The following is a 25179-nucleotide window of genomic DNA, read 5'->3' as shown; positions in this document are numbered from 1 at the left end:
TGCATGCTCTCCTCTTCCTCCAGTGACATTGTTAATGGTCACAATGGTCCCAGTAACAACCAGGACTTAGCTTTAGTGAATCATAGATCAGTACTTTTGAGCAATGGATATTCACTTGATGTTACCTTGATGAAAACAGACATTCCATTACCACAGTCTAACCTTAGATTAGGTATAAGTTGCACAGGATAATTGTTCTGAAAAAGGTAGTGTGTCTGTAAGAACTAATATTAAAACTGCGTTAAGCCCCTGCCAATGCAATGATGTCACGTAGTCTTTGGGTGGAAGAGGAATTCTGTAGCATGAGGACCCAATGGAAACTGATCTGTCACCTTTGGCTCCTAATATCCATAGTGACTATGTCTAACTAGCTGGTATAATCTGTATTATTGCTATCATACAGTAAACTATATCTTATTGTGTAAGACAACTGCCTCTTCTTGTTAAGGCTCAATCATAGATTATCCTCTGCTGCCACTAGAGGCTTATGGACTAAGCACGAAAAGGAGGATTAACAGTAGCATTCCACCCCAAGCACAAATCCCGAGTGTTCGATACCATAACATACAACTGTACAAGACCCCAAGACCAGGAGAGAGTTAGAACAATTGAGGATAAACACAAGATGAAACAGGAAAATGGCAGAATGCCAGGCACAGAGTGATGACTTTGTCAGGCCACAAGAGTTGAATCAAAGTTAGTGAATAAAAAGGTATATCCCTCAGGAAAATGGAACTTCCACTGCCTTACTTTTCCCAAACATTGGAAGGAACGGAAAAGCATTGGTTCCACTTGAAGCAGCAAGACAAGTTGAGTATGATTACAACAGAATACAACAACCATCTTGTAAAATGGCACAGGAATGGGTTAGAGAAATGATGGAAGACTATTGACCTCATTCTACAGCAGGTGATGGGGTGGGGGGTCAGGGAAAGAAGATATAAGAAAATGTAAAGAGTTTAAGAAATTTATCGAAATTACATCAAAATAATTCAAAAGAAACTTGGAGAGATTTAATATAATGAGAATGCATCTGTTAATAGCATGATGATACACCTCAATGTCACGTGTTCTCAAGGCAAACAGGAGGAATGGAAGAACTATGTGAGAGAGTTATAACACAAAAAATAGTATTCTGTACATTACTAAACAAGTAAAAGAATTTATTGGAAGTCCTAAGTGTCGGAGTGTCACTCTGAAGTCAAAGACAGAGCAGTCTCAGACGAGGGACAATCCAATATAAGCGGCCTCTACAGCATAGGATAGAATGCAGGCCTTAAGGTGTCAGTGCAATGTGTGAGGATCTACCAACTAAAAAGACAATGGCAGCACAGAAAGCAGTACCTACAACATTCTCCTCCAAGCCAAATACTATAACGAATTGAATCTATATCACCAATTCTTCATTGTCACTGGATCAGAATCCTCAAACTCCCTCATTAACAGCACTACGGGTATACCTGCATCAGTTCAAGTTGATGGCTCACCACTGCCTTTGCAAGGGCAATTGGGTAGAAGCAATAGATCCTGGTCTTGTAGTGATGGCCAGTTCACCTGAACTAAAGAGAAAGAAAGGCCATCTCTGTTTATCTGTATCAGGTAAATAGATGGAGCATTTTACAGCCTCTAATGGCAAAAGACAAGAATTCTGTTTATGATCAATGTCAAGATTGGGCAATCATGCTGTGCTCAAACCACTGGCCTCCTGTACTCCTGGATATCAATCCGAAGCGACTGTAGCAAAACTCATCTGGCAAACTAAATCATCGATAAGTAATGCAAGAACTCCAATTTCTCTCAGCTAAGTTTGCTAAAGAAGACAATTAATATTGAAGGAGTTTGGATGTAACTTAAAACCTGGTGTATGAATGACAAAATTAAATTTGCATTCAAATCTTTTTACTTACAACTTTGTGAAACAATTGCTTCAGTAAATATTCAGGTTACAAAGAATCAAAAATGATTTAAGATCATGTCTTAGATAAGAAACATCACTTACACAGGAGATCCATGAAAGGAAATGGCAAAGGTTTTGGCATGGTTGAAGATTATTAACAGCTAACCCTTCATAGCCCTACAAGGTGAAGTGAATGGGAACAGAAAGCATAGAGTTGGGAGGGGTGCTGTGTGTCTATGTTTGGAATGGAGTTTCAAAACCGGTTTCTAATCAATGGTCACAAGTGATGAAAATGTCAGAAATTTCTGGCATTATGGACCAGACCCAACCCCCCGAAAATATATTAAAAAGATAACTTAGACCTCAACTTCCTCTTATTTCTAAAGACACGTGTAAGGCAGTGTGTTCTGGATGCAATGTGATTGGTCAAACTACCAGACTTGAAGCAGAACATACTTTACTCTTACACTATAGTTAAAATATAAACCAAAGAAAAGATTTGAATAACTTGATCGGAAAGCTTGACAGAATACAAGATTATTTAACTACGTAAATAGCAACTCTTCCAATTTAATAACATTCCATAAACACACCCTTGGCAAAAGCAAGCTCAATAAAACTGATTGACTCCTGAGAAATTCTTCAGTCCAGGAGGGAAGAACATTAAGAGAAAACTCGGACAGCAGGAGAGTGAAGAGAACCCAAGCATTTTGCTATAGTGGGAGAGATGTATAGTTGCTTCCAAATCCCAAAAGCTATCGAAGGTCAAAGTAAAATCCTGGGGATCTTGATGCCCCTCCCCATCGTATTGCTTCTATTGTTCCAACTTTCAAGAAAGAGAAAACAGAGTTAATGTTTCAGTCCAGTGACCCTTCCACCAATCCTAAAGGCGGCTCACTGGACCCAAAACGTGAACTCTTTTCTCCCCACAGATGCTGCCAGGCTTGCTGAATTTTTCCAGTAATTTCTGTTTTTGTTTCTGATTCTCAGCATTTGCAGCTCTTTCAGTTTTTTTTGATGAAAATGCCAACTCTGTTCCTCTCTCTAGAGTGGCTGCCTGGCCTGGTGAATATTCCCAGCTTTTTCTGTTTTCACATTTCTAGTATCTTCATTATTTTACTTTGAATCCTATTTATTTAATCAGAACTTTCACATACACAGAATGATGTCATAGAAAAATAAAGATACAGAAAAGACATGTTCAATTAACCATACCTTAAGTTCTGCATATTGTCAGCCTTTACCATAAAAACAATCATAAGCAGATGCATGGTAATGATAAAAAATTTCAGTGATGTATTGGTGCAATTGTGACCAGGAGGAAAGTAAATTAATGTCTTTCTTCAGTCAGGAATGAAATATTGCTTTTCAGTCAAAATGAAATTGTGTTTTTGAGCTGATCTCTTATGAAATGTCTTCTAAATTCTTTAAATGGAGGTGTAGAATATCTCCTGTCCATAGTGACAGTTTAATCTTTTTCTCACCACGTGCCATGGAGATTGGAAGCATTTCTTTACCTTGGGGGTTTTAGTCTGACAAAAGTTTCTATAGTAACAGGTTTCATCAAAGTGTAATACACTTGCCTTCAAGTTTAGAAGTTGTGGCTGTGACACACTTCCGAATTTGAGCACAATTCAACACTAAGCACACTGGCCAGCACTTTGGCACAATACTGTCGGAAGTGCTACATTTTTCAAGATCAGATGTTACATGAAGCAATTTCTTCCTGAAGTGGATATAATGGGTCCTATCAGACTACTTCAAGAAGAGCAAGACGTTTCTGCAGTCAATCATTTTCCTGCAACAAACTCCCAATAAAAGTAGCAGAATATGCATCTCTGTGGCAACATGTGAATCAGCAATGGTGTTTTGGCTTTAATACAAAAGACTTGAGTTCAAAGTCCAGACCAGACAAGCATGTCGAGAGGAAGTACTAGCTGTGAACAGCTGACAACTTGCATGTGATGGGTGTGGTGCACCTCACTAAAGTCTTCAGAAAGTAGTCCAAAGATAAAAGCCATGAGGAGGGACTGCACCTCAGTCACTCTTCATCAGTACATGACCCATGTGTGAGACTTTAGTTCAAACTTAAACTAGGACAGAACATAGCAGAAAAAAAATCATTGATGAGATTAGGGTTTTGCTGGCTAGAGCAGCACTTATTGTCCATCCCTAATTACCCAGAGGACAGTTAAGTGTCAACCACATTGATGTATGTCTGGAGTCACATGCAGACCAGACCAGGTAAAGATGGCAGTTTCTTTCCCTAAAGGATATTAGTGAACTAGATGGATTTTCCCCCAACAATTGATAATGGATTCATGGTCATCATAGACTCCCAGTTCCAGATTATTATGACTGAATTCAAATTCCACCATCTGCCATGGAGTGATTTGAACTCAGGTCCCTGGAATATTACCTGGGTCTCAGGATTAATAGTCTAGTGATAATACCATAGGCCATCACCTCCCCTGTGGAAATGTTAAATTATATAAAATATGTGCGCAATTGAGTGTAAATATTTGGATTGGAAAATGACTGCAAGAGTAAGAGAGACCTAATTGAGCTACATATTCTGGAGACACTAGAGGTTTCGATGCTAACAGTTAGATATTGGTTACACAGCTATTATTTAACATGGCCAAGGTAAATTAATGCTAATTTATCTGAGCTTGCTAAAAATGCAACAAACAAGATAGTTACACAGTAAGGTTGTGTACATAAATGAACCTTAGATTAAAACAAAAGCCTAGATGATGTGAAAAATGCTGTTTTTATTTTATCAGGTTGAAATCTCACACATAAAATCACAGAACAAGAAAATGTCTTCACAGTAATCATTTTTAAAGCACAGAAAATTCAATATTCATCACTTGTAGTCAACAGCTTTCACATTATGAAAACAATTTGCTAATCCTTTTAGATGTGTTGAAATCAAAATACTCATCAATCATGTAAGTTGTAATTGCGGCAAAACTAAGACCGAATAGTAGGAACAACACTGCGATGCCAATTTTGAATCCAGGAATCCTGAAATCAGAAATGCACACATTAAAGCCACCATCAGCTAACTACAATTTATTTTTGAATATACATGATGGTTTATTGTCCATGTTTTCCTATTTCTGCTTTCAATGGCTCGGTGGGTATGTACATCAATTACTGTAGCCTGATACATCAGTTGAAATCTGAGATATTGTACAGCCGCATTGCAAGTTTCTTCATATCTAAGACAGTGGGGAGAGAAAGTAAAAGTGCTCAAAAGAAGTATGTCAGCTTCCTATTGTCTATTGTCCTTTCCTTAACACTAGAATTCCTACTGGCAATTAAAAGGGTAAAAATCAGGTAGGAATCTCAGAATTGGCTGTGATGCCAAGCCATTAAACAGCCTCTGATTGCACACACGATTAAAGATGCTGGGCTTCAGCCAGCATCCAACAAACTAGGGTATCAGTTTTGGTGAAGTGGAAATACTCTGATCTAAAATACAGAAGGTTGTGGACTCCTGTCCTACTCCAGGGGCTTGAGTGTTTAATCTGAAGTACTGCTCCCTATGATAAAGGGACAACTGTTCTGTCAGAGATGCCACCTTCCTGGTAAGATAGTGAACCAAGGTCCTAATTGGTCTCTCAGGTGAAGATAATCTCCTACGGGGCCAATCTATGGGGATGATAATTACCCTTATATTGGCCATTTTTATCCCTTGCAACATCTAAATTTAGATCATTGTCATTTATTTTGTTGCCGCTTTTAGGATCTACTTGGACACTGATTGACTGCTGAGTCTCTCACGTCACAAGTTGCCAAATTTCAGCAAGTACTTTACTGGTTGTAAATGTCAAGCCTTTTGTTCTTTGCCTCAATGTGGTGTTTAGACAGCTGTTCAGACCTGCACAGTCAGCCAAGTTTCTTGGTTGTCACATCCCGAGCACAGTCGGTAAAGCATGAGGGTTCATTCCTCATTACCCAGTACAGCAAGTGATGTATTTCTGGTTGGATCTGTACAGATGCTTCTTGCCTACCATATAATGGACCTGGCTGTCTGAGCTGTGTGGACCAATTTCTAGGCCATATTCTACATGTTCTCCAATAGACTTTAGTGGTGAAGGAATTTGGATTTGATCATTCACGACTTCATGCACAATTTGTAATAAATGGCTTATAAATGGAAAGATCATTCAGAGAGGCAGATAGAAAAACAGGAAGGGAAAAAATAATTAGGAAGAACTTAATGCATACCTTCCCTTCATTGACTCTGCATATCCAGTAAAGTATATGTGTCGACTAAACAGGTAGACAAGACCTAAGATGGAGGTAATTTCTGAAGGAAAGCAAGTGAAAAACTATTATTTTTTATAATTAAATTAAACTAATCATGGTACACTTTGTCAATGTTTTGAATATAGTTTAAGTACCCCAAGAACAAATTTAAAGTTTATTTTACATGTTTCGATGTGATGAGATATTCCATAATCACAAAGACAGTTACATTGAAGAACAATAATTGAAGTTCAGTAATCAATAAGATTTCTTCATTCGGACACCATTGCTAGTAGTGATACAGAATGCTTCCTTCTATGTTAAGTCATACCCAACACCAAAACTGGGTGAGACAGATGTGTTGAAGTTTATTAACAACATTATTTAGACTGTTATAAGATCAGTCTTTCACAAAGTCTGGGTTCCATGCTTACTTATATTCTGGCTACATTCCATGGCTGTAACATAATACATGGCTGACTGACTACACACACACACTGCACTGACCCCACTGCTCTGTGATTACTATAAGGGAAGTAAGGAGTTTCATCTTGGACAGTCATATGTCATGATATTATCCAACTGTCTTCAAGGTATTACTTTTCTGGGATCAATGCGATAATACAGTCATAATGATATTTAACTTTCAAGAAACCAGAGAATAAACTGAAGTGACAACAATTAATTTTCACTGCATCTTTGTAGCAACAACAGGAAGCAATAGACAGTCTCAAAGTCTCCACACTAGTGGCTCCTCCATGGTTGAAGGGGCAGTGATTGGACAACTGGAGAAATTGCACTAAAGTTCCAGCACTTAACTGTGATCCAGTTACAGCAGAGATGTTTACAGACACAAGGTAAATACTGGATTGTGACAAACTGTGATTCTTCTTCAGTCAAGTGGAGGACAGTCATTTCGGGTTCCCATATACAGAATGGCAATTTAAGTGAGGTACTAGTGGCCCATGCAGTTTTCTATGGCTACAAAGAGATAGCCACATTGCTATGGCTCTGGATTTGCATGTAGATCAGACCAGGCAGTTTTTCCTTCCTAAAGGGTATTTTGCTTTTTTTTAACAACAGCTGGCAATTGATGTCAAGGTCACCATTATGGAGATCAGCTTTATATTGCAGAGTTATGAACTGAATTTTAAATTCCATCTACTGCCATGGTGGGAGTTGAACCCATGGTCCCAGAGCACAGCCTGAAACCATATTCCGAGTTTTTTTCCCAAGCTGCTGCACAGACCAAACCAGATGTGAATACATTCAAACACTAACTGGCACCTCCAAGTGGCTATGTGGCTGTTCAGCTTAGAGGGAATAATATTGTCCTGGACATCTGGATTATTGGCCCAGTGACATTACCAAAGTCACACCATCACCCCAGAAAAGTAAAGCAAATTTCAAACAAGAGTCTATATTAAGATATGGTTATTGACAATGAAACTGTATAAACAAACATGCTAAAGCCCTAGGCAGTGTCTTTAAAATAATTTAAGATTACTTTTGAGGTAAGTTGTACATGGTCAACGCAGAAAGACAAGGGTAGGAGACAAATGGGAACACCCAACATCTGAAAATGCCTCTCTAAATCATTTCCAAACCTGACTTAGGACTATCACCATTCCTTCACCGTAGCTGGATCAAAACGCTCAAAGCCCCAGCCTAACAGGATGTACCTGCACTACATGCATTGAAGCACTTCAGGGAACTGGATGACCACCACAGTGTCAAGGACAATTAGGGATGGGTAATAAATGCTGGCTCAGCCAGTGAGGCTCACAACCCACTAAAGAATAAGAAAATTAAATAACTGCAACTCTAGACAATATCAAGACAGAACATCAGACTGTTGAAATAAACATGCTCCTGATTGATTGGTTATTTTTGACTTGACGAGTTTACACTGAAAGGAAGTAGGACCAGTCAACATGACCTTCTCAATTTTCTATGTTGTGAAAACATCACAAAAGTCAAGATTTCAGCTTGCACAGGCAAATCAAAAGAATAAAGTAGTTGTCTGTTAGTAGAGAACTTGAGTGCTCTACGAAAAAGCCACTTTTTACAGAGCTATTCATTTCACATTCTTCAGGATATTTTGAAGAATACGAACGATGAGAAGGAACAACATTTTCTATTGCAAGAGAAATGAATGCTCACTGGTTAGCAAGTGGGATCCAACTGGTGGAGATATCATGTTGAAGCTCCAACTAGATGACGACTAACAACATTTTTTTTCAAAATTTAAACCATGTTGACTTGGATTTGACAAGGCATTACCCTGAGTAATGATTCAGAAAATAGAGCTCCCTCTTTTATTGAGTTGAGTTACTCATGTTCTTTCTGTCTTCAAAGAAGATGGCCCTGTATTTTAAAAGGCATAGCTTCCAGTATGTGCGCCACCCTTTGATCCTGACCAACAACCTGAAATACGTTGTCAGTGCAAATTTTAGCAGATTTAAGATTACTTACCAAATGTTGGTCAATCATGGAATTACATCAAATATTGGACATTTTCTTTTGAGTTTTGCGAGTACAGGGCTGTTTGGGTACAATCATGACCTTGCCTTTTGCAAACTAAATGAACATGCTGTTTAATACAATCCACCAGTTTTTGAGATGTACAGCCTACATACCTCCCGTTATGTCAAAACTGAAACTCCTATACACGTTACTCATTCAGAGAGTGCGTGGAATGTCACTAGCGATAGGTTAGTGGTGAAAACCATTCTAAATTTGCAGATGGCATCAAATTTTGAGGTGGTTAGTGTGACAGGTACAAAAAATGGAGAATTAGAGTGGAACAAATGAAAGAGGGCATTAATAAACTTGTAGAAAGCGGTTAATAATTTGAGAATGAAGTTCAACACGGATAAATGAGGGACAGCACTTTTTGGTAGTAAGAATAAAAATGTTACTTTCTATTTGCAATGTGCCCACCTAGGTAGGGTAGTGGAATACAGGGATCATAGTGCTGGATGTATTTGTTCCCTAACTGTTATGTCAGAGTTTAGCAAGGTCATTAGAGGGCTAGAACTAAAAAGTAGCAAATTTATGTTAACTATATCAAATGCTGCATAAACCACACTTACAGGGCACGATGAGAACACTTCTGGTTGACATGATAAAGAGGATATAGAGGCACCAGAGAGGTTGCACAGAGGACTTATTAACATGATATCAGAAAAATGTGTCTATACAGATCAGGAAAGAATCAACAGGTTGGGTCTCTTTTCTTTTGGAAAAAATAGGCTGAGAGGATGACCTAATTGAATTTGATGCAGTGGATACAAAGAGAATGCTCTCTCGTATGGGGAAGAGAGTAACTAGAAGCCATTAATAAAAGATAATTAACAAGACCAATAGAATTTTTAAAAAAATCTCCATTCAAAGTTGTGAGAACATGTACCTCAGTACTACAGAGAGTAGTTGAAACAAATAATAGGAGTGCGTTTAAAGGGAGGCTGGGCAAACACATGATGGAGAGGAAAATAAAGAGCTCAAAATTATAGATTTAAATGAATGCTGGGAGGGGACTCAACTGGAATACAAAGACTATATGCTTACACAACTGTACATATTACATTACTACTATAAATCTAAATGATTGTAAGAGATCAGTAGTATAAGTAAGCCTTCAAAAAAACAGAATGTAGGGTTTTAACTCAAGAGGCATATTGAGGACAATACAGTTTCATTGCCAAACAGTGTAACAGGACTTAGCAGACAATCATGGGCTCTGACTGAAATCATACTTGACCTGTCTATTCTTACAAAAGGAAGACAGCTTTACTACAAATGCACATTTAATACTTTATGCAAATATTCAGAACGTCAAGGGAGCAGAATCAGTAAAATTATATGACATCCTGAACATATACTAGCATTTTGCTGGATTAATTGAATCTCCAGATCTTAAAAAAATCACTTGGCAAAAACTAATTCTACCTACATTGCACTGTTAAAACAATTAAACATTTCAAGGTGCTTCACAGGAGCATTATAAAGTGAATTATGGCACCCAACCACACAAGGAGATTTTGGTCAAATGATCAAAACTTTAGACAAAGAAGTAGATTGTGAAATATCTCAGAAGGCAAGCAATGCATACAGGTGTAGAGCATGAGCCTAAGCAATTGAAGGCAGGACCACAAATGGTACCACAATTATATTTGTGAATACACAATAGGCCAGAATTAGGGAAGCGTAGATATCTAAGAGGGTTTGGACATTAGAGACAGGGAGAAGCAAGCCCACAAAAGGATTTGAAGAGGAGGATGATTTGACTTGATTTGATGTGAATTGATTTAATACAGACACCTATACCAGTGTATAGACAAAAACATTGTCTTACATGCTATACAGGCAGATCAGACCATACCAGTGCATTAGGGTAACAAAACAGGATGCAGGATACAATGTGACAGCTGCTGAGAAGATGGTGGGGTGGGGGGGAAGAGGGAGGGAGGGTGGGGATCAACATTAACATTAAAGAACTCCATTCAAAAAAGACTGATAACAGCACTGAAGAAGCCTTTCTTGAATCTCTTCATACGTGTATACAAATTTTTATAGCTTCTGCCTGATGGAAGTGGGTGGAAGAGTGTATACCCGGGGTGGGACGGGTCTTTGATTACATTGGTTGCTTTTCTGAGGCATACATGAAGTCAATGGATGGAAGGCTGATCTGTGTGATAGTCTGGGCTGTATTCATGACTCTAGTTTCTTTTAGTCCTGGGCACAGTAGTTGCCATGCCAAACTGTGATGCATCCAGAGAGGATGCTTTCTATGGTGCATCTATAAAAATTGGCAAGAATCTTCATGAGCTTCCGGAGGAATGAGAGGCATTTGTGTGCTTTCTTGACTGTAGTATCAACACCACTGGACCAGGATTGTTGCTGATTCTCAAATCACAGGAACTTGACGCTCTCAACTTTCTCCATCTCAGCACTATTGATGTAGACAGGAGTGTGTCCTCCATTCGTCTTCCTCAAGTCAGTGACCAGCTCCTTTGTTTTGCTGACGTTGATGAAGAGATTGTTGTTTCTGGTACCATGCTGTTAAGCACCGACTCCTTCCTGTACTCTGTCTCACCATTATTTGAGATCCAATCTGCAACAGTGATGTCCTTGGCAAATTTGTAAATGGAGTCAGTGTAAATTTTGGCCACACAGTCACGTTTATAAGGAGCATAGTGAGGGGCCGAGTATGCAGCCTTGCAGGACACCTATGTTAAAGATTATGGTGGTGTTGCCTTTGAAGGTTTTAAGATGAAGATATGGCTTGACCTGGAGCAAACACAATTCAGCAAGCACTTTAATGACAGGGGAACAGGATTTGTTGCAAGTTAAAACAGGGCAATAGATTTTGGACTGCCTCAGGTTTACAGAGGTGTACCGTGTGAGATTTAAGAATGATGTACAGGTACAATGGTGCTCTGTAGGGTGTCTGACTACTGATACAAATTTGCCTCATGTTAAATCTGGATATTAGAACATTATACAGGTATTGCATCATAGACATATACGGCATAGAAATAGGCCTTTCCATCCATGCCAACCAAATATCTTCAATTAATCTAGCCCCATTTGTCAGCATTTGGCCATCTAAACCCTTCCTATTCATATACCCATCCAGATGCCTTTTAAATGTGTAACTGTACCAGTCTCCACTTTCTCTAGCAGCTCATTCCTTACACGCATCACCCTCGGTGTGAAAAAGCTTGCCCAAGGTCCCTTTTAAATCTTTCCCCTCTCACCTTAAACCTATGCCCTATGGTACTGGACACCCCAACCCCAGGGAAAAGACCTTGGCTATTCACCCTATCCATACCCCTCATGAACTTATAAATCTCTATAAGGTCACTCCTCAGCCTCCATCACTCCAGGGAAAATAGCCCCAGTCTATTTTGCCTCGCCCTATAACTCAAACTCTCCAACCCTGGCAATATCTTTATAAATCTTTTCAGAACCCTTTCAAGTTTCATGGCATCCTTCTATAGCAGGTCTGCACACAGTATTCAGGAAGTGGCCTAACCAATGTCCTGTATTTTGCATCTTTTTTGAATAGGGTTGATTTTCAAGAATGTGTGTTAAACAATACGAACAAGGAACCTTTATGACATTTTTCTAATACAAACCTAATCCAGTCTGAGACCTGTAGAATTGATAATATCATTCCCCACTAAATTTAAACATTGTTGTGGCCAATGGAGGAGTGCAAGTAGGTAAGAAATCAGTGTCCCGATCAACCTCAGTCATTACAACACCTTTCACCAACTAAACTGGAAAGCTACAAGCCTGCAGAACTGGACTCAGAAATGAGGGAGACCAGTAACAGAGAATACCAGCCCCGGAGACTCCTTTGCGATTCCCGAAGATAGAAATAAAAAACAAGAACAGTAGCTATTTTAAAAACTCCATTTTCTTGCTGTATTCCCTATATTCTGTGATTTCCTTACAATGTCCAGGTCTGTATGTGTTTGAGAATGAGGGGGAGCAGAACAGGTTGGAAGTGGGCAAAGGATGGGATCAAAAACGTGAGAGAAGCAGGAAGGAGGCAGGACCAAAAACAGGTAAGGGTGTGAAGAGGGAGGTTTAAGAGTGGACAAGGGGGCAGTTTGGAGGGAGGGAGGGAAGGGAACAAGGGCAGGGGAGAGAGGATGGGAGTGATCACGAGTAGGAGACGGGCAGGAAGGAGGGAGTGCAGGAAAGTGGGTGGCATGTAGGTTGGAGGGAACAAGTGAGCGGTGACATGCAGCTGCAAAGGAGAGACATTTGGGAAGCTGGAATGGTGCATGGGTGAGAGAGAGGAGGACAGAAAAATGAGAAAAAGTGAGCTGGAGAGTGAATGAGGGCGACACAGCGTGAAAGAGACAATGTGTGGCAAGGGCCATACCACGTGACCCTGAGGAAGGAGCAGGGATGAAAGTACAATATGATCTTTACCCAGCTGTCAGGATCATTCCTTTGTTCCATGTGAAGAAACATCTCCCCATTCCTTCAGCAACCTCACCTCAACTCTAATCTTTCAGAACTTCAGAGTCATTTCACTTGTAATGTTGACAAAGCCTTAACACTAAAACTTTATAATTAGTGAATTCCTGTGATGATTCAATTGCACATTTACATTTGATGGGTCATGTATTTGATGCTAATTCACAACTGAATCTGTTTTAATGCTTCAGTATGAATGCCAGCGCTAACAATCCGAGGATAGATTTTGATCTACGCTACATAAGTCTTTCCTCATGCTCTCAGCTTTGGGCCATGCATCCTGCTGTCTGAACAGACCATCATCCTGTCACAATCTGGCCCTGAATAGCGCTTCCTCCTGTCTCTCCATCAGCTTCGCTGTGACTCAGATGGAAAACAAGGCTATCGTTTCCCACAGAATGCACATTAACAGTGCATTAAGTGGTATTAACAATCATGTCCTTGAATGCACAGAAAGTCAGATCTACGGACAAAGATGTTACACAGCAGGTTATGCATAAATCTGTCATGTGACAGCTCATTGACTTTAGTGTTGGTGGTTTATCTGGTAGAAGTGATTTAATCCTAGTCTCTTCCACATTTCCTTTTCCACCCTCAGTTCACTCACTAATGGTATGCTAAATCATGATACAAGAACCCCTAGACACCAGCAATAGCCTCTTGTAGACAGAGCTTTGCATCTAAAATTACTCAGACTGTTTGCTTCCTGGAAACAGTTCCTTCCGACTGTCTCCCCAAAAATGAGCAGAAAACATAGAAAAGAGGAGCAGGAGTGGGCCTTTGAGCCTGCTCAACCATTTGATAAGATCATGGCTAATCATCCTGCTCAGTTCCCCGTTACCACTTTCCTTCCCGTGTGTCTTGATCCCTTTAATCCTAACGACTATATCTCCTTGTAAACTTTCAATGTTTTGGCCTCAACAGCTTTCTGAGACAGAGAATTCCACAGCTCACCACCATCAAGTAACTGAGATGAGGGGAAGTGATAAATGGTGTAGCCTGTATCATCAGGCTGAGAGGCCTGTTTCTGGACTCAAATGACAGGGAACATCCTTCCTGCATCTACTCTCTCCAGTCCTATTAGAATTCTCCTCCTCATTCTTCTGATCTCCAGTGAAAACAGTTCTGCAGTCCGTCCCCCAGACTTGGAGTCCAATGCAAGACAATGGAAGGCAGCTGTTTGTACATACAGGAAATATTCCTATTTTGGGCAGTGAAAATGACCACCATGTATGGGATCGCTTTTGTAAGTACGAGCACTTGCAAGTTGGGCGTTCATAAATCAGGGACCCCTGTAATCCTAATTAATCAAGTCTCTATATGTCAGGGATCAGTCTGGGGTGTAGTGTACAGTCATAAGGTGGTAACCTTCTTATCATGTGTTAACATGCACGGATACAGTGGCTTGCTACTTGATGATTCTTTCAAGTAGATTTGTAACAGAGGAGGATAATGTCAGTGGAGACCAGATAGCAAATAGAGAAAGGGTATTTTGGCTAAAAGTCGAGTATAACTTTTACACAAACCAACCATTCCTAATGTATAAACTATAATTTAAATCTGAAGGTTTTTGTAAAATAAAAAACATGAACTGAAGAACAGGTCCTTTGGCCCACCATGTCTGTTCCAACCATGATACCATTCTAAACAAATCCCATCTGCCTGCTTGTGGCCTATAGCCCCCTACTCCCTGTCTGTCCATGTGTCTGTCTAAATGCCTCTTAAATATTGCTACTGTCTCTGCTTCTACCACCTCCCCTGGCAGTGCATTCCAGGGACTTACCACCCTCTTTGTGAAAAAGATGCCTTGCATATCTCCTTTAAACTTACCTCCTCTCACCTTAGTTCTATGGCCCCTAGTATATAACATTTCGATCCTGGGAAAGATTCTGACTATCCACCTACCTATGCCTCTTAATTTTATATACTTCTGTCACATTTCCCCTCAACCTCTGAAGGTATAATCAAGAGAAGTTGGACACATTTGGATTGCTCCTCATACTAGAGCACTCCAATATGAGCAACATTCTGATAAACCTTGTTTATATCATTCTCAAAGCCTCCAAATCCCTCCCATAGTGCAGGGACAAGAAATACATGCAATACTCCAATTTTCATCTAACTAGAGTCTTACACAGCCCCAACTAAAATAGACACTCTAAACATATTTTTTTTCTTTATTGATTGCTCAGTCCTTTGAGTATTGGAGCTGGAATGTCATGTTGAGGTTATATAGAATGATGATGAGGCTTCTTCTGGAGTACTGTGTGCAGTTCTGGTTGCCCCGATATAGTAAGGGGTGTTATTAAGGTGGAGAAGGTTCAGAAAAGATTTGCCAGGAATGGGAGGTTTGAGTTATAAGGAGAGGCTGAATAGGCTGGGACTTTTATCACTGGAGCATAAGAGATTGAGGGATGGCCTTACAAAGGTTTATTAAAATCATGAGAGGTATAGATCAGGTGAACAGCTTGTGTCTTTTCCTGAGGGTGGGGGATTTCAAGGCTAGGGGCATATTTTTAAGGTGAGTGGAGAAAGATTTAGAAAAGGCATTGGGGCAACTTTTTTTTAAAACAGAGAGTGGTTCATGCGTGGAATGAACTTCCAACGGAAGTGGTAGAGGCAGGTTCAATTACAACATTTGGATAAGTACATGAAAAAGAAAGGTTTGGAAGGCTATGGACCAAGCACAGACAGGTGCAGCTAATCTAGTAGGGACTATGGTCAGCACAGACTGGCTGGAGCAAAGGGTTTGTTTTCTATCCTGTACGACTCTATAACAAAGCATCATATTGTTAATTTTAAGTGAATAAAGCCAAAACCCTGTAAATCACAGGATTGAATATATTCCATGCAGAACAATTCTGAGCCCCATGTCCTTCAAATCCACCTGATTCAACCCTCGGTTGGTGCTCAGGGGAGCACTAACTGGAAAATAACTCACACAGTCAGGTAAATTGAACCATACTCAGTCATTAGAATCGTACACGTGGAATGGTTTCCCTCCCCCCAGATGTGATATCTTGAGAATTTCAAGAGCTGGTTGAACCAGGGGACAGAACTGCAAGGCAGGAAAGAATCAGGTGAGATGAGGCTTTAGACAATTCACCCATATACATTTTCCAAACAATTGCCTGGTGTTTATGATCTGCAACATTTAGTATCAAAATGGCATCTGCTCAGAAGACGATTTCAATTACAGTTCTTTGGATTAAATCACTGCAAAAACTGATCAAATTAAACTGCATTTGTCCAATGCATTGCTTTTTTGAAGTACTGCGAGCAGATTTCCAATTTTGAAACTACGTATCCAAAATCTTAATTTGTAATGTGGAAAAAAAAATCAATGTTTGACACTGGAGATACTTGTTTTAATAACAGTTAACACCTAAGTGAGAAGATGGTACAGATTTATGACAAGTTCCTTATAATTAATTTGACCTTCCCAGATGATTCATTTCAATCGTCTCATCAGATCTTCAGGTTGAAATTTGTCTGTGCAGTACCAGTAATGAAGATATTAATTCATTCCCATGAAATTTCTCATTTATGCTTTTTGAAAGAAGAAATTAACTCATTTGACTTAAGAGTTTCATTAAAATTGCCAACAGATATTTCATATAAATACATTCATACTGTCATCAATAATTCCACATAGAGTAACAGGAATCCCTTTCTGTTATAAGTTCTTAATCTTCTTGATGGCAGCACTGAACCTTATCATACTTTGACACTAGGGACCCCATAGCTGGGCAGGAAAGTCCAGGATTCCAGTGAGCAATGCCACCAAGAATGCTCAGGAAAATACAAATTGAGTTTTATCGCACTCTGCACCAAATTCACTAATTTTAAACTCAAGCATATTATACTGTGTGACACACCTCCACCCCAATGTGTCTAGCTTCTCAATGATTGAAAATGCCAGTGTTCTGCTGAGTTTGGGCATTTTTTGCTGAAACCTGCTTACTGGAAACGTATGGTCAAATCTTCACTCCCGGGTTGGAAGAATTCCAAATCTGTAAATCCAAGTCAATTGAAGTGCCCCAAAAGTTTGAATTCTCATACCGGGTAGTGGAGGGGAATGGGGGTGGGGGGAGGTAGGGAGTTAATGAGAGTCACGCCTCCAACCCCAGAATCAGTGAACGCCGGCTCTGCGAATTGTAAGGGAACTCTGGATGAGTTCCAAACTCACTAACGCATGCAACTCAGGGCAGGTGGTTTCTATACTTATGCTAAGGAATCTCATAATTAATTACTGTCAGATTTGTAAACCTTCTAATGGCTTCAGCTTAGCAAGGATTGTTAAAAAGGCTGGCAAGGAAACTTGACAGACTTATGATGATTATGGCTTTTTAAAATGGACTTCAAAATACTACTTGTTTATTTTGATGGATTTATGAGTTGTTCAAAGACTTCCCAAATTTGTTATGGGGCTCAAGGGTTCTGTACATAGTAGATACTGGCTAAGTATGGAGATGTCTGGGAAGTCATGGCTGACAAATCTTTGAGAGCTTTTCAGAGAAGTAACCAAGAGGATGGATGAGGGTGGGGCAGTTGATGGATTTTAGTAATGCCTTTGACAAGGTCCTACATGGCAGGCTGGTCATGAAGGTTACATCTCATGGGTTCCAGGAACAGTTAGCTAATTGGATTCAAAGTTGGCTCAATGGTAGGAAGCAGAGGGTGATGGTTGTTTCTTGGACTGGAGGCCTGTGACTAGTGGTGTGCCACAAAGGTTGGTGCTGAGATGTTTGTTATTTGCCCAAATGATCTGAATGTGAATACACAAGGCGTGATTAGTAAGTTTGCAGATGATACAGAATTAGGAGGTATTGTTGATAGCGAGGAAGGTTATCAAAAATTAGAGAGATCTTGATCAGATGGGGAAATGGGCTGAGGATTGACAAATGCAATTCAATACAGATAAGTGTGGGGTGTTGCATTTTGGAAAGTCAAACCAAGGTAGGACTTATACAGTAAATGGTAAGGTGATTAGGAGTGTTGTGGAACAGAGGGATCTAGGAGTACAAGTACACAGTTCATTGAAAGTGGCATCACAAGTGGGCAGGGTGGTGAAGAAGGCATTTAGCATGCTAGCCTTCATCAGTTGAGGCATTGAGTATAGGAGTTGTGACAATATGTTACAGTTGTATAAGTCATTGGTGAGGCCGCACTTGGAATATTGTGTACAGTTTTGGTCACCCTGTTATAGGAAAGGCATAGTTAAACTGGAAAGGTGTGCAAAGAAGATTTACTTGGACGCTGCCAGGACTACTAGACCTCAGTTACAGGGAAAGGTTGGTCAGGGTAGGACCTTTTCCCCCTGCAGCGTAGGAGAATAAGGGATGATCTTGTTGAGGTGTATAAAATCATGAGGGACAATAACAGGGTGAATGCATAGAACATAGAACATAGAAAAGTACAGCACAGTACAGGCCCTTCGGCCCATGATGTTGTGCCATGGAATAATCCTAATCCAAAAATAAAATAACCTAACCTACATTCCCTTCAATTCACTGCTGTCCATGTGCATGTCCAGCAGATGCTTAAATGTCACGAATGACTCTGCTTCCACGACTACCACTGGTAAACTATTCCATGCGCTCACAACTCTCTGGGTGAAGAACCTCCCTCTGACGTCTCCTCTATACCTTCCTCCTAACACCTTAAAACTATGATCCCTCATGGCAGTCAATCCTGCCCTGGGGAAAAGTCTCTGGCTATCGACTCTATCCATGCCTCTCATTACCTTGTACACCTCGATCAGGTCACCTCTCTTCCTCCTTCTCTCCAGAGAGAAAAGTCCGAGCTCAGTCAACCTCTCCTCGTAAGACAAGCCCTCCAGTCCAGGCAGCATCCTGGTAAACCTCCTTTGCACCCTCGCCAAAGCCTCCACGTCTTTCCTATAATAGGGCAACCAGAACTGGACACAATATTCCAAGTGTGGTCTCACCAGGGTTTTGTACAGCTGCAGCATAACCCAATCCCCCTGTTAATGAAAGCCAAAACACCATATGCTTTCTTAACAACCTTATCCACTTGGGCGGCAACTTTGAGGGAGCTATGCACTTGAACACCAAGAGCCCGCTGTTCCTCCACACTGCCGAGAATCCTGCCTTTAATCCTATATTCAGCATTTAAGTTCGACCTTCCAAAATGCATCACTTCGCATTTACCCAGGTTGAACTCCATCTGCCATTTCTCAGCCCAGCTCTGCATTCTGTCAATGTCTCGCTGAAGCCTGCAATAGCCCTCGATACTATCAATGGCACCTCCAACCTTTGTGTCATCAGCAAACATACTAACCCACCCCTCAACCTTCTCATCCAAGTCATTTATAAAAGCTACAAAGAGCAGATGCCCAAGAACAGAGGCCTGCGGGACACCACTCAGCACTGACCTCCAGGCAGAATACTTACCATCTACAACCACTCTCTGCCTCCTGTCAGCCAACCAATTCTGAATCCAGACAGCCAAATCACCATGTATCCCATACCTCCTGACATTATGAATGAGCCTGCTGTTGGGAACCTTATCAAATGCCTCGTGAAGTTCATTTACACCACTTCCACTGCTCGACCCTCGTCGACCTGTCTCGTGACTTCCTCAAAGAACTCAATAAGATTTGTAAGGCATGACCTGCCCCTCACAAAGCCATGCTGACTCCATTAATCAAGCTATGCTTTACCAAATAGTCATAAATTCTTTCCAAAACCTTGCTGACCACAGACGTAGGACTAACTGGTCTGTAATTTCCAGGGATTTCCCTATTCCCTTTCTTGAAAAGAGGAACAACATTTGCGTCCCTCCAATCTTTCAGTACGACTCCCGTGGAGAGTGAGGAAGCAAAGATCTTCGCCAGCAGCTTAGCAACCTCCTTTCTCGCTTCGTGGAGCAACCTAGGATAAATCTGGTCTGGCCCTGGGGACTTATCAATCTTAATGTTTGCCAAAATTTCCAGCACATCAACTTCCTCAATCTTGATCTGTTCTACCCTGTTTTCCTGCTCCTCAAAGTTCTCACTCACAACAAGGTCCCTTTCCTTCGTGAAAACCAATGCAAAATACTCATTTAGGGCTTTCCCTATCTGCTCAGACTCCACACACAAGTTCCCTACGCTATCCCTGATCGGCCCTACCTTCTCCCTGATCATTCTCTTATTCCTCACGTATGAGTAAAATGCCTTCGGGTTCTCCCTAATCCTTCCTGCCAAGCCTTTTTCGTGCCCCCTCCTGGCCCTCCTCAGTCCACTTTTGAGCTCCTTCCGAGCAATCCTGTAATCCTCTAAAGTTGTGCTGGACCCTTGCTTCCTCCACCTTACGTAAGCTGCCTTTTTCCTTTTTGACAAGAAGCACCTCTGTTCCCATCATCCAAGGCTCCTTAATCTTACCCCTTCTTACCTGTCTCAGAGGAACAAATTTATACATCACTCACAACAACTGCTCCTTAAACAGCCTCCATATGTCTGCTGTGCCCTTTCTGTGGAACAATTGCTCCCAATCTGTACTTCCAAACTCCTGCCTGATAGCGTCATAGTTTCCTTTACCCCAGTTAAATATCTTCCCCTGGTAATTGCTCCTTTCCCTTTCCATGGCTATGGTAAATGTGAGGCTGTTGTGGTCACTGTCGCCAAAGTGTTCTCCCACCACGAGATCTGACACCTGTCCTGGCTCATTGCTGAGCACCAAATCCAAAATGGCCTCCCCCCTCGTTGGCCTGTCCACTTACTGAGTAAGGAAACCCTCCCGAACACACCTGACAAAAATGGCTCCATCCAAACCATCTGCACTGAGGAGGTTCCAATCTATATTGGGAAAGTTGAAGTCACCCATAACAACAACCCTGCTACGTTTGCACTTTTCAACAATCTGCCGGCCAATGAGTTCTTCGATCTCCCTACTGCTATTTGGGGGTCTGTAGAAAACCCCCAGTGAGGTGACTGCTCCCTTGCTGTTCCTAACTTCCACCCATACTGACTCAGTTGACAAACCTTCCTCGGCAACCTCAGCCCATACCACCTCAGTAGACAAGTCCTCAAAGGTTCTTTCAGCCGCCGTTATACTGTCCTTGACCAACAAAGCCACACCTCCCCTTCTTTTACCACCTTCCCTGACCTAAATGAAAGATCTAAACCCTGGAACCTGCAACATACATTCCTGACCCTGCTCTATCCATGTCTCTGAAATGGCCACATCATCGAAGTCCCAGGTACCTACCCAAGCTGCAAGCTCACCTACCTTATTCCGGATACTCCTGGCATTAAAGTAGACACACTTCAATCCAGCTTGCTTCTGCCAGCATACTCCTGTGACAGTGAGGTCCTGAACATGTCCTCCCTACGCTCATCCTCCTGTGTACTAGGACTACACCTCAGTTTCCCATCCCCCTTCTGAGCTAGTTTCAATCCACCCGAATAGCACTAGCAAATTCCCCACCCAGGATATTAGTGCCCCTCTGGTTCTAGTGGAGACCGTCCTGTTTGTAGAGGTCCCACCTTCCCCAGAATGAGCCCCAATTGTCCATGTACCTGAAGCTCTCCCTCCTGCACCATCCCTGCAGCCACGTGTTCAGCTGAAATCTCTCCCTGTTCTTTGCCTCGCTATCATGTAACACAGCATGGAAACAAGCCCTTCGGCCCAAGCTGGTCGATGCTAACCATGGTGACCATTCGGCTAGTTCCAGTTGCCTGCATTTGTTCCAATACCCCTCTAAACCCTTCCCCTCTATGTACCTATCCAAATAGGGTAACAAACCAGAGATGACCACTCTGTTTGTTCTAGCTCTCAACTTCCACCCTAGCTCCCTGAAATTCTGCCTGACATCCCTAACCCTCTTTCTACCTATGTCGTTGGTGCCTACGTGGACCACGACTTGGGGCTGGTCACCCTCTTCCCTCAGGGCCCCAAAGACACGATCCGAGACATCACGGACCCTGGCACCTGGGAGGCAACACACCAATCATGAGTCTCTTTCGTTCCCGGCAAACCTTCTATCAGTCCCTCTAACTACTGAGTCCCCAATGACTATCACTCTCTTCCTATCCCCCTTCCCTTCTGTGCAAGAGGGACAGACTCTGTGCCAGAGACCTGCACCCTACTGCATGCCCCTGGTAAGTCGTCCCCCCCAACAGTATCCAAAACGGTATACTTGTTTTTCAGGGGAACGACCACAGGGGATCCCTGCACTGACTGCTTCCCCCCCCGCCTCCAACAGTTACCCAGCTTTCTTCACGCTTAGGAGTAACTACTTCCCTGAAACTCTTGTCCATCACTGACTCTGCCTCCCGAATGATCCGAAGTTCATCCAGCTCCCGCTCCAGTTTCCTAACGCGGTCTTGGAGGAGCAAGAGTTGGGTGCACTTCCTGCAGACGTATTTGGATGGGACACTAATGGCGTCCCTCATCTCATACATCATGCAGGAGGAACATTCCTCTACCTGCACTGCCATCCCTGCTCATCCCCTAAACAGAGGGTTTAAAAAAAAAGAGAAGCTACCTTGATTTGTCCCTGGTGTATAAGGTTAGAGGAGGTGCATGGGGATTTGAAAACTAGAGGGCATAGGTTTTAAGGTGAGAGGGGGAAAAAAAATCGTTAAGAAGGACCTGCGGGGTCAACTTCTTCACACAGAATGGTGAGTATATGGAATGGGCTGCCAGAGAAAGTGGTTGAGGCAGGTACAATAGCAACATTTAAAAAAACATTTGGATAGGTACATGGATGGGAAGGATTTAGAGGGGCATTGGACCAAATGCAATCAACTGGAACTAGCCGAATGGACACCATGGTTAGCGTGGACCAGCTTGGGCCGAAGGGCTTGTTTCCATGCTGTGTTACTCTAAGTGAAGTCACACCTTCCTCTCCAGAAGAGTGTGGATGTGGAGGTGAGCGTTTAAAAGCAGTTCCTTTGGCAACCATCCACCTCAGTCTCCACTCTTGGGCCTGCTGCAGAAGGTGGTGTTCCTGGCCCACCCTGCCAATGAAAGTGGCTTGGGTGGGCTCTGTCAGTCAGGATACAGGATCAGGATGTTGGGGAAATAACTCCATCTTCTGACCGCTACAAACAACATGAAAGTTCTGGCCAAGATATGCCAATCCACATTGTCTGTATCACACTTACTTCTCCCTTTTCTTTTGTTTTTCTCTCTGCAGTTTGCCTCATTTGCTTTGATCCATTCCTTTACATTGTTGGTTCTGCTACAACACTGCTCCTTGGTCCACTTTCCATTGAAACATGTCAGGGAGTCTGCTTTGTGACATTGCTTCACTAATACCATCAACTTCATTGCAACCATTGTGTTGCTAAACACCTTGCCCAATGGAAGTCATGAATGAGCCAGAAATTTCACTGAAGCCAACCATCTTGGCCACACTGGCTCTTTTTCTCCTTCCCTCGCAGGGAATACAAAGACCCTTGGTATAATTTATATCTCACCACAGTTTTTCCCCTTCAGACATATGAATGCACAAATTAGGAGCAGGAAGAGGCCTTTCAGCCCATTCTGCCATTTAGTAAGATCATGACAACAACATCAAAACTGCATACCAGCCTACTCCTGATAACCTTTGTTTCGCAAGAATCTATCTACCTCTGCCTCAAAGATATTCAAGGACTGTTGCCCCGGTCTCTCAGGAACAGTGGTCCAAGACTCTCAACCATTAAACAAAATCTTTACCCCATCTGTTTTAAATGTGTGACCCCTGATTTTTTTAAAAATATCAACAACTCTACCCTCACCCCCAATTCTAGATTCTCCCACAATAGGAAACATCTCCTCCACGCCGACCCTGTTAAAACTCCTCAGGATCTTGTATGCATCAATTCCTACCTGTATACCATTGTTCCATATCTGGGTTCCACTCCTAACCTTTGAGTTCTACCCCCACCACCAAGTCACCTGCAATTTCACAGCCTTGCGACCACCATTTTGGCTCTTCTGTGAAATTTCAGCTGAGGAGGAGGATCTCTTGCTTCCAAGACAGAAAGGTGTGAGATCAAGAACATTGGATAGTGTTAAGTAGGAGGTGGACATAGCTTGTAGGCCTAGAGTGATCAAAGGGAGGAGGGAGAAAGCAGGAACAGAGGGCCAAGTTGGAAGATGTGCCATGATCACATTGAGTAGCAGAGCAGGCGGAAAAGGGCTGAACGGCCTACTCCCGCTCCTGCACATTTCTAATACTACGGACTCAGACATACCATGGAAAGCTGAACCTACCAAGGCAACGGTAATAGATTGCCTCACTGTCAAAGGTAATGCTTTCAAAATTGATTTAGGGCCAGGTGTACAGCAGGCTGTAGCTTCAGGATAAGTCCATGTTTGAAGCTTCAAGCACATGCCAGAAGCTGAAGTCTGGAGGCTCATCCAAAATTGGGCTGACAGGCTCATTGTTCTTCTTCCTAGAAGCATTTGCTTGAATTCCAGAGGCAGCTCACAGGTCTCTAGAGTTCTTAGTTTAGCCAGCTATGAGACAAACAGCATCTATCATCCACATTGGGATGTACTGAGAATGTGATAAGAAGCTACATAAATGCACAGTAATAACAAGGTGTAGGGCTGGATGAACACAACAAGACAAGCAGCAGAGGAGCAGGAAAGCCGACGTTCTGGGCCTAGACCCTTCTTCAGAAATGAGGGAGGGGAAGGGGATTCTGAAATAAATAGGGAGAGAGGGGGAGGCGGATAGAAGATGGATAAAGGAGAAGATAGGTGGAGAGGAGACAGACAGGTCAAAGAGGCTGGGGTGGAGCCTGTAAAGGCGAGTGTAGGTGGGGAGTTAGGGAGGGCATAGGAGTCCAGGGAGGACGGGCAGGTCAAGGGGGCGGGATGAGGCTGGTAGGTAGGAAATGGAGGTGTGGCTTGCGGTGGAAGGAAGGGATAGGTGGAAGGAAGAACTGGTTAGGGAGGCGGGGACAAACTGGGCTGGTTTTGGGATGCAGGTGGGGGAGGTGAGATTTTGGAGCTTGTGAAGTCCACATTGACACCATTGGGCTGCAGGGTTCCCAAGCGGAATATGAGTTGCTGTCCTGC

General features: G+C 42.1%; 1 protein-coding gene across 1 annotated transcript in view; it reads right to left on the bottom strand.

Moving 5' to 3' along the window:
* Window positions 1-4651: 4651 nt before the first annotated feature.
* Window positions 4652-25179, bottom strand: part of mgst2 (microsomal glutathione S-transferase 2) — a 38489-nt gene continuing 17961 nt past the window's right edge. The window contains exons 4-5 of the mRNA XM_048537392.2: window positions 6137-6218; window positions 4652-4927 (exon numbers count right to left, since the gene is read on the bottom strand). Of these exons, the coding sequence (XP_048393349.1) occupies window positions 4792-4927; window positions 6137-6218 (218 nt within the window). The 3' untranslated portion in view covers window positions 4652-4791. The remainder of the gene's footprint in view (window positions 4928-6136; window positions 6219-25179) is intronic.

Source organism: Stegostoma tigrinum, chromosome 1 (genome assembly GCF_030684315.1).
Source record: "Stegostoma tigrinum isolate sSteTig4 chromosome 1, sSteTig4.hap1, whole genome shotgun sequence".
Classification (NCBI taxonomy): Eukaryota; Metazoa; Chordata; class Chondrichthyes; order Orectolobiformes; family Stegostomatidae; genus Stegostoma; species Stegostoma tigrinum.
Note: the sequence above shows the minus strand (reverse complement) of the source record. Positions and strands in the feature narration are given on the sequence as shown.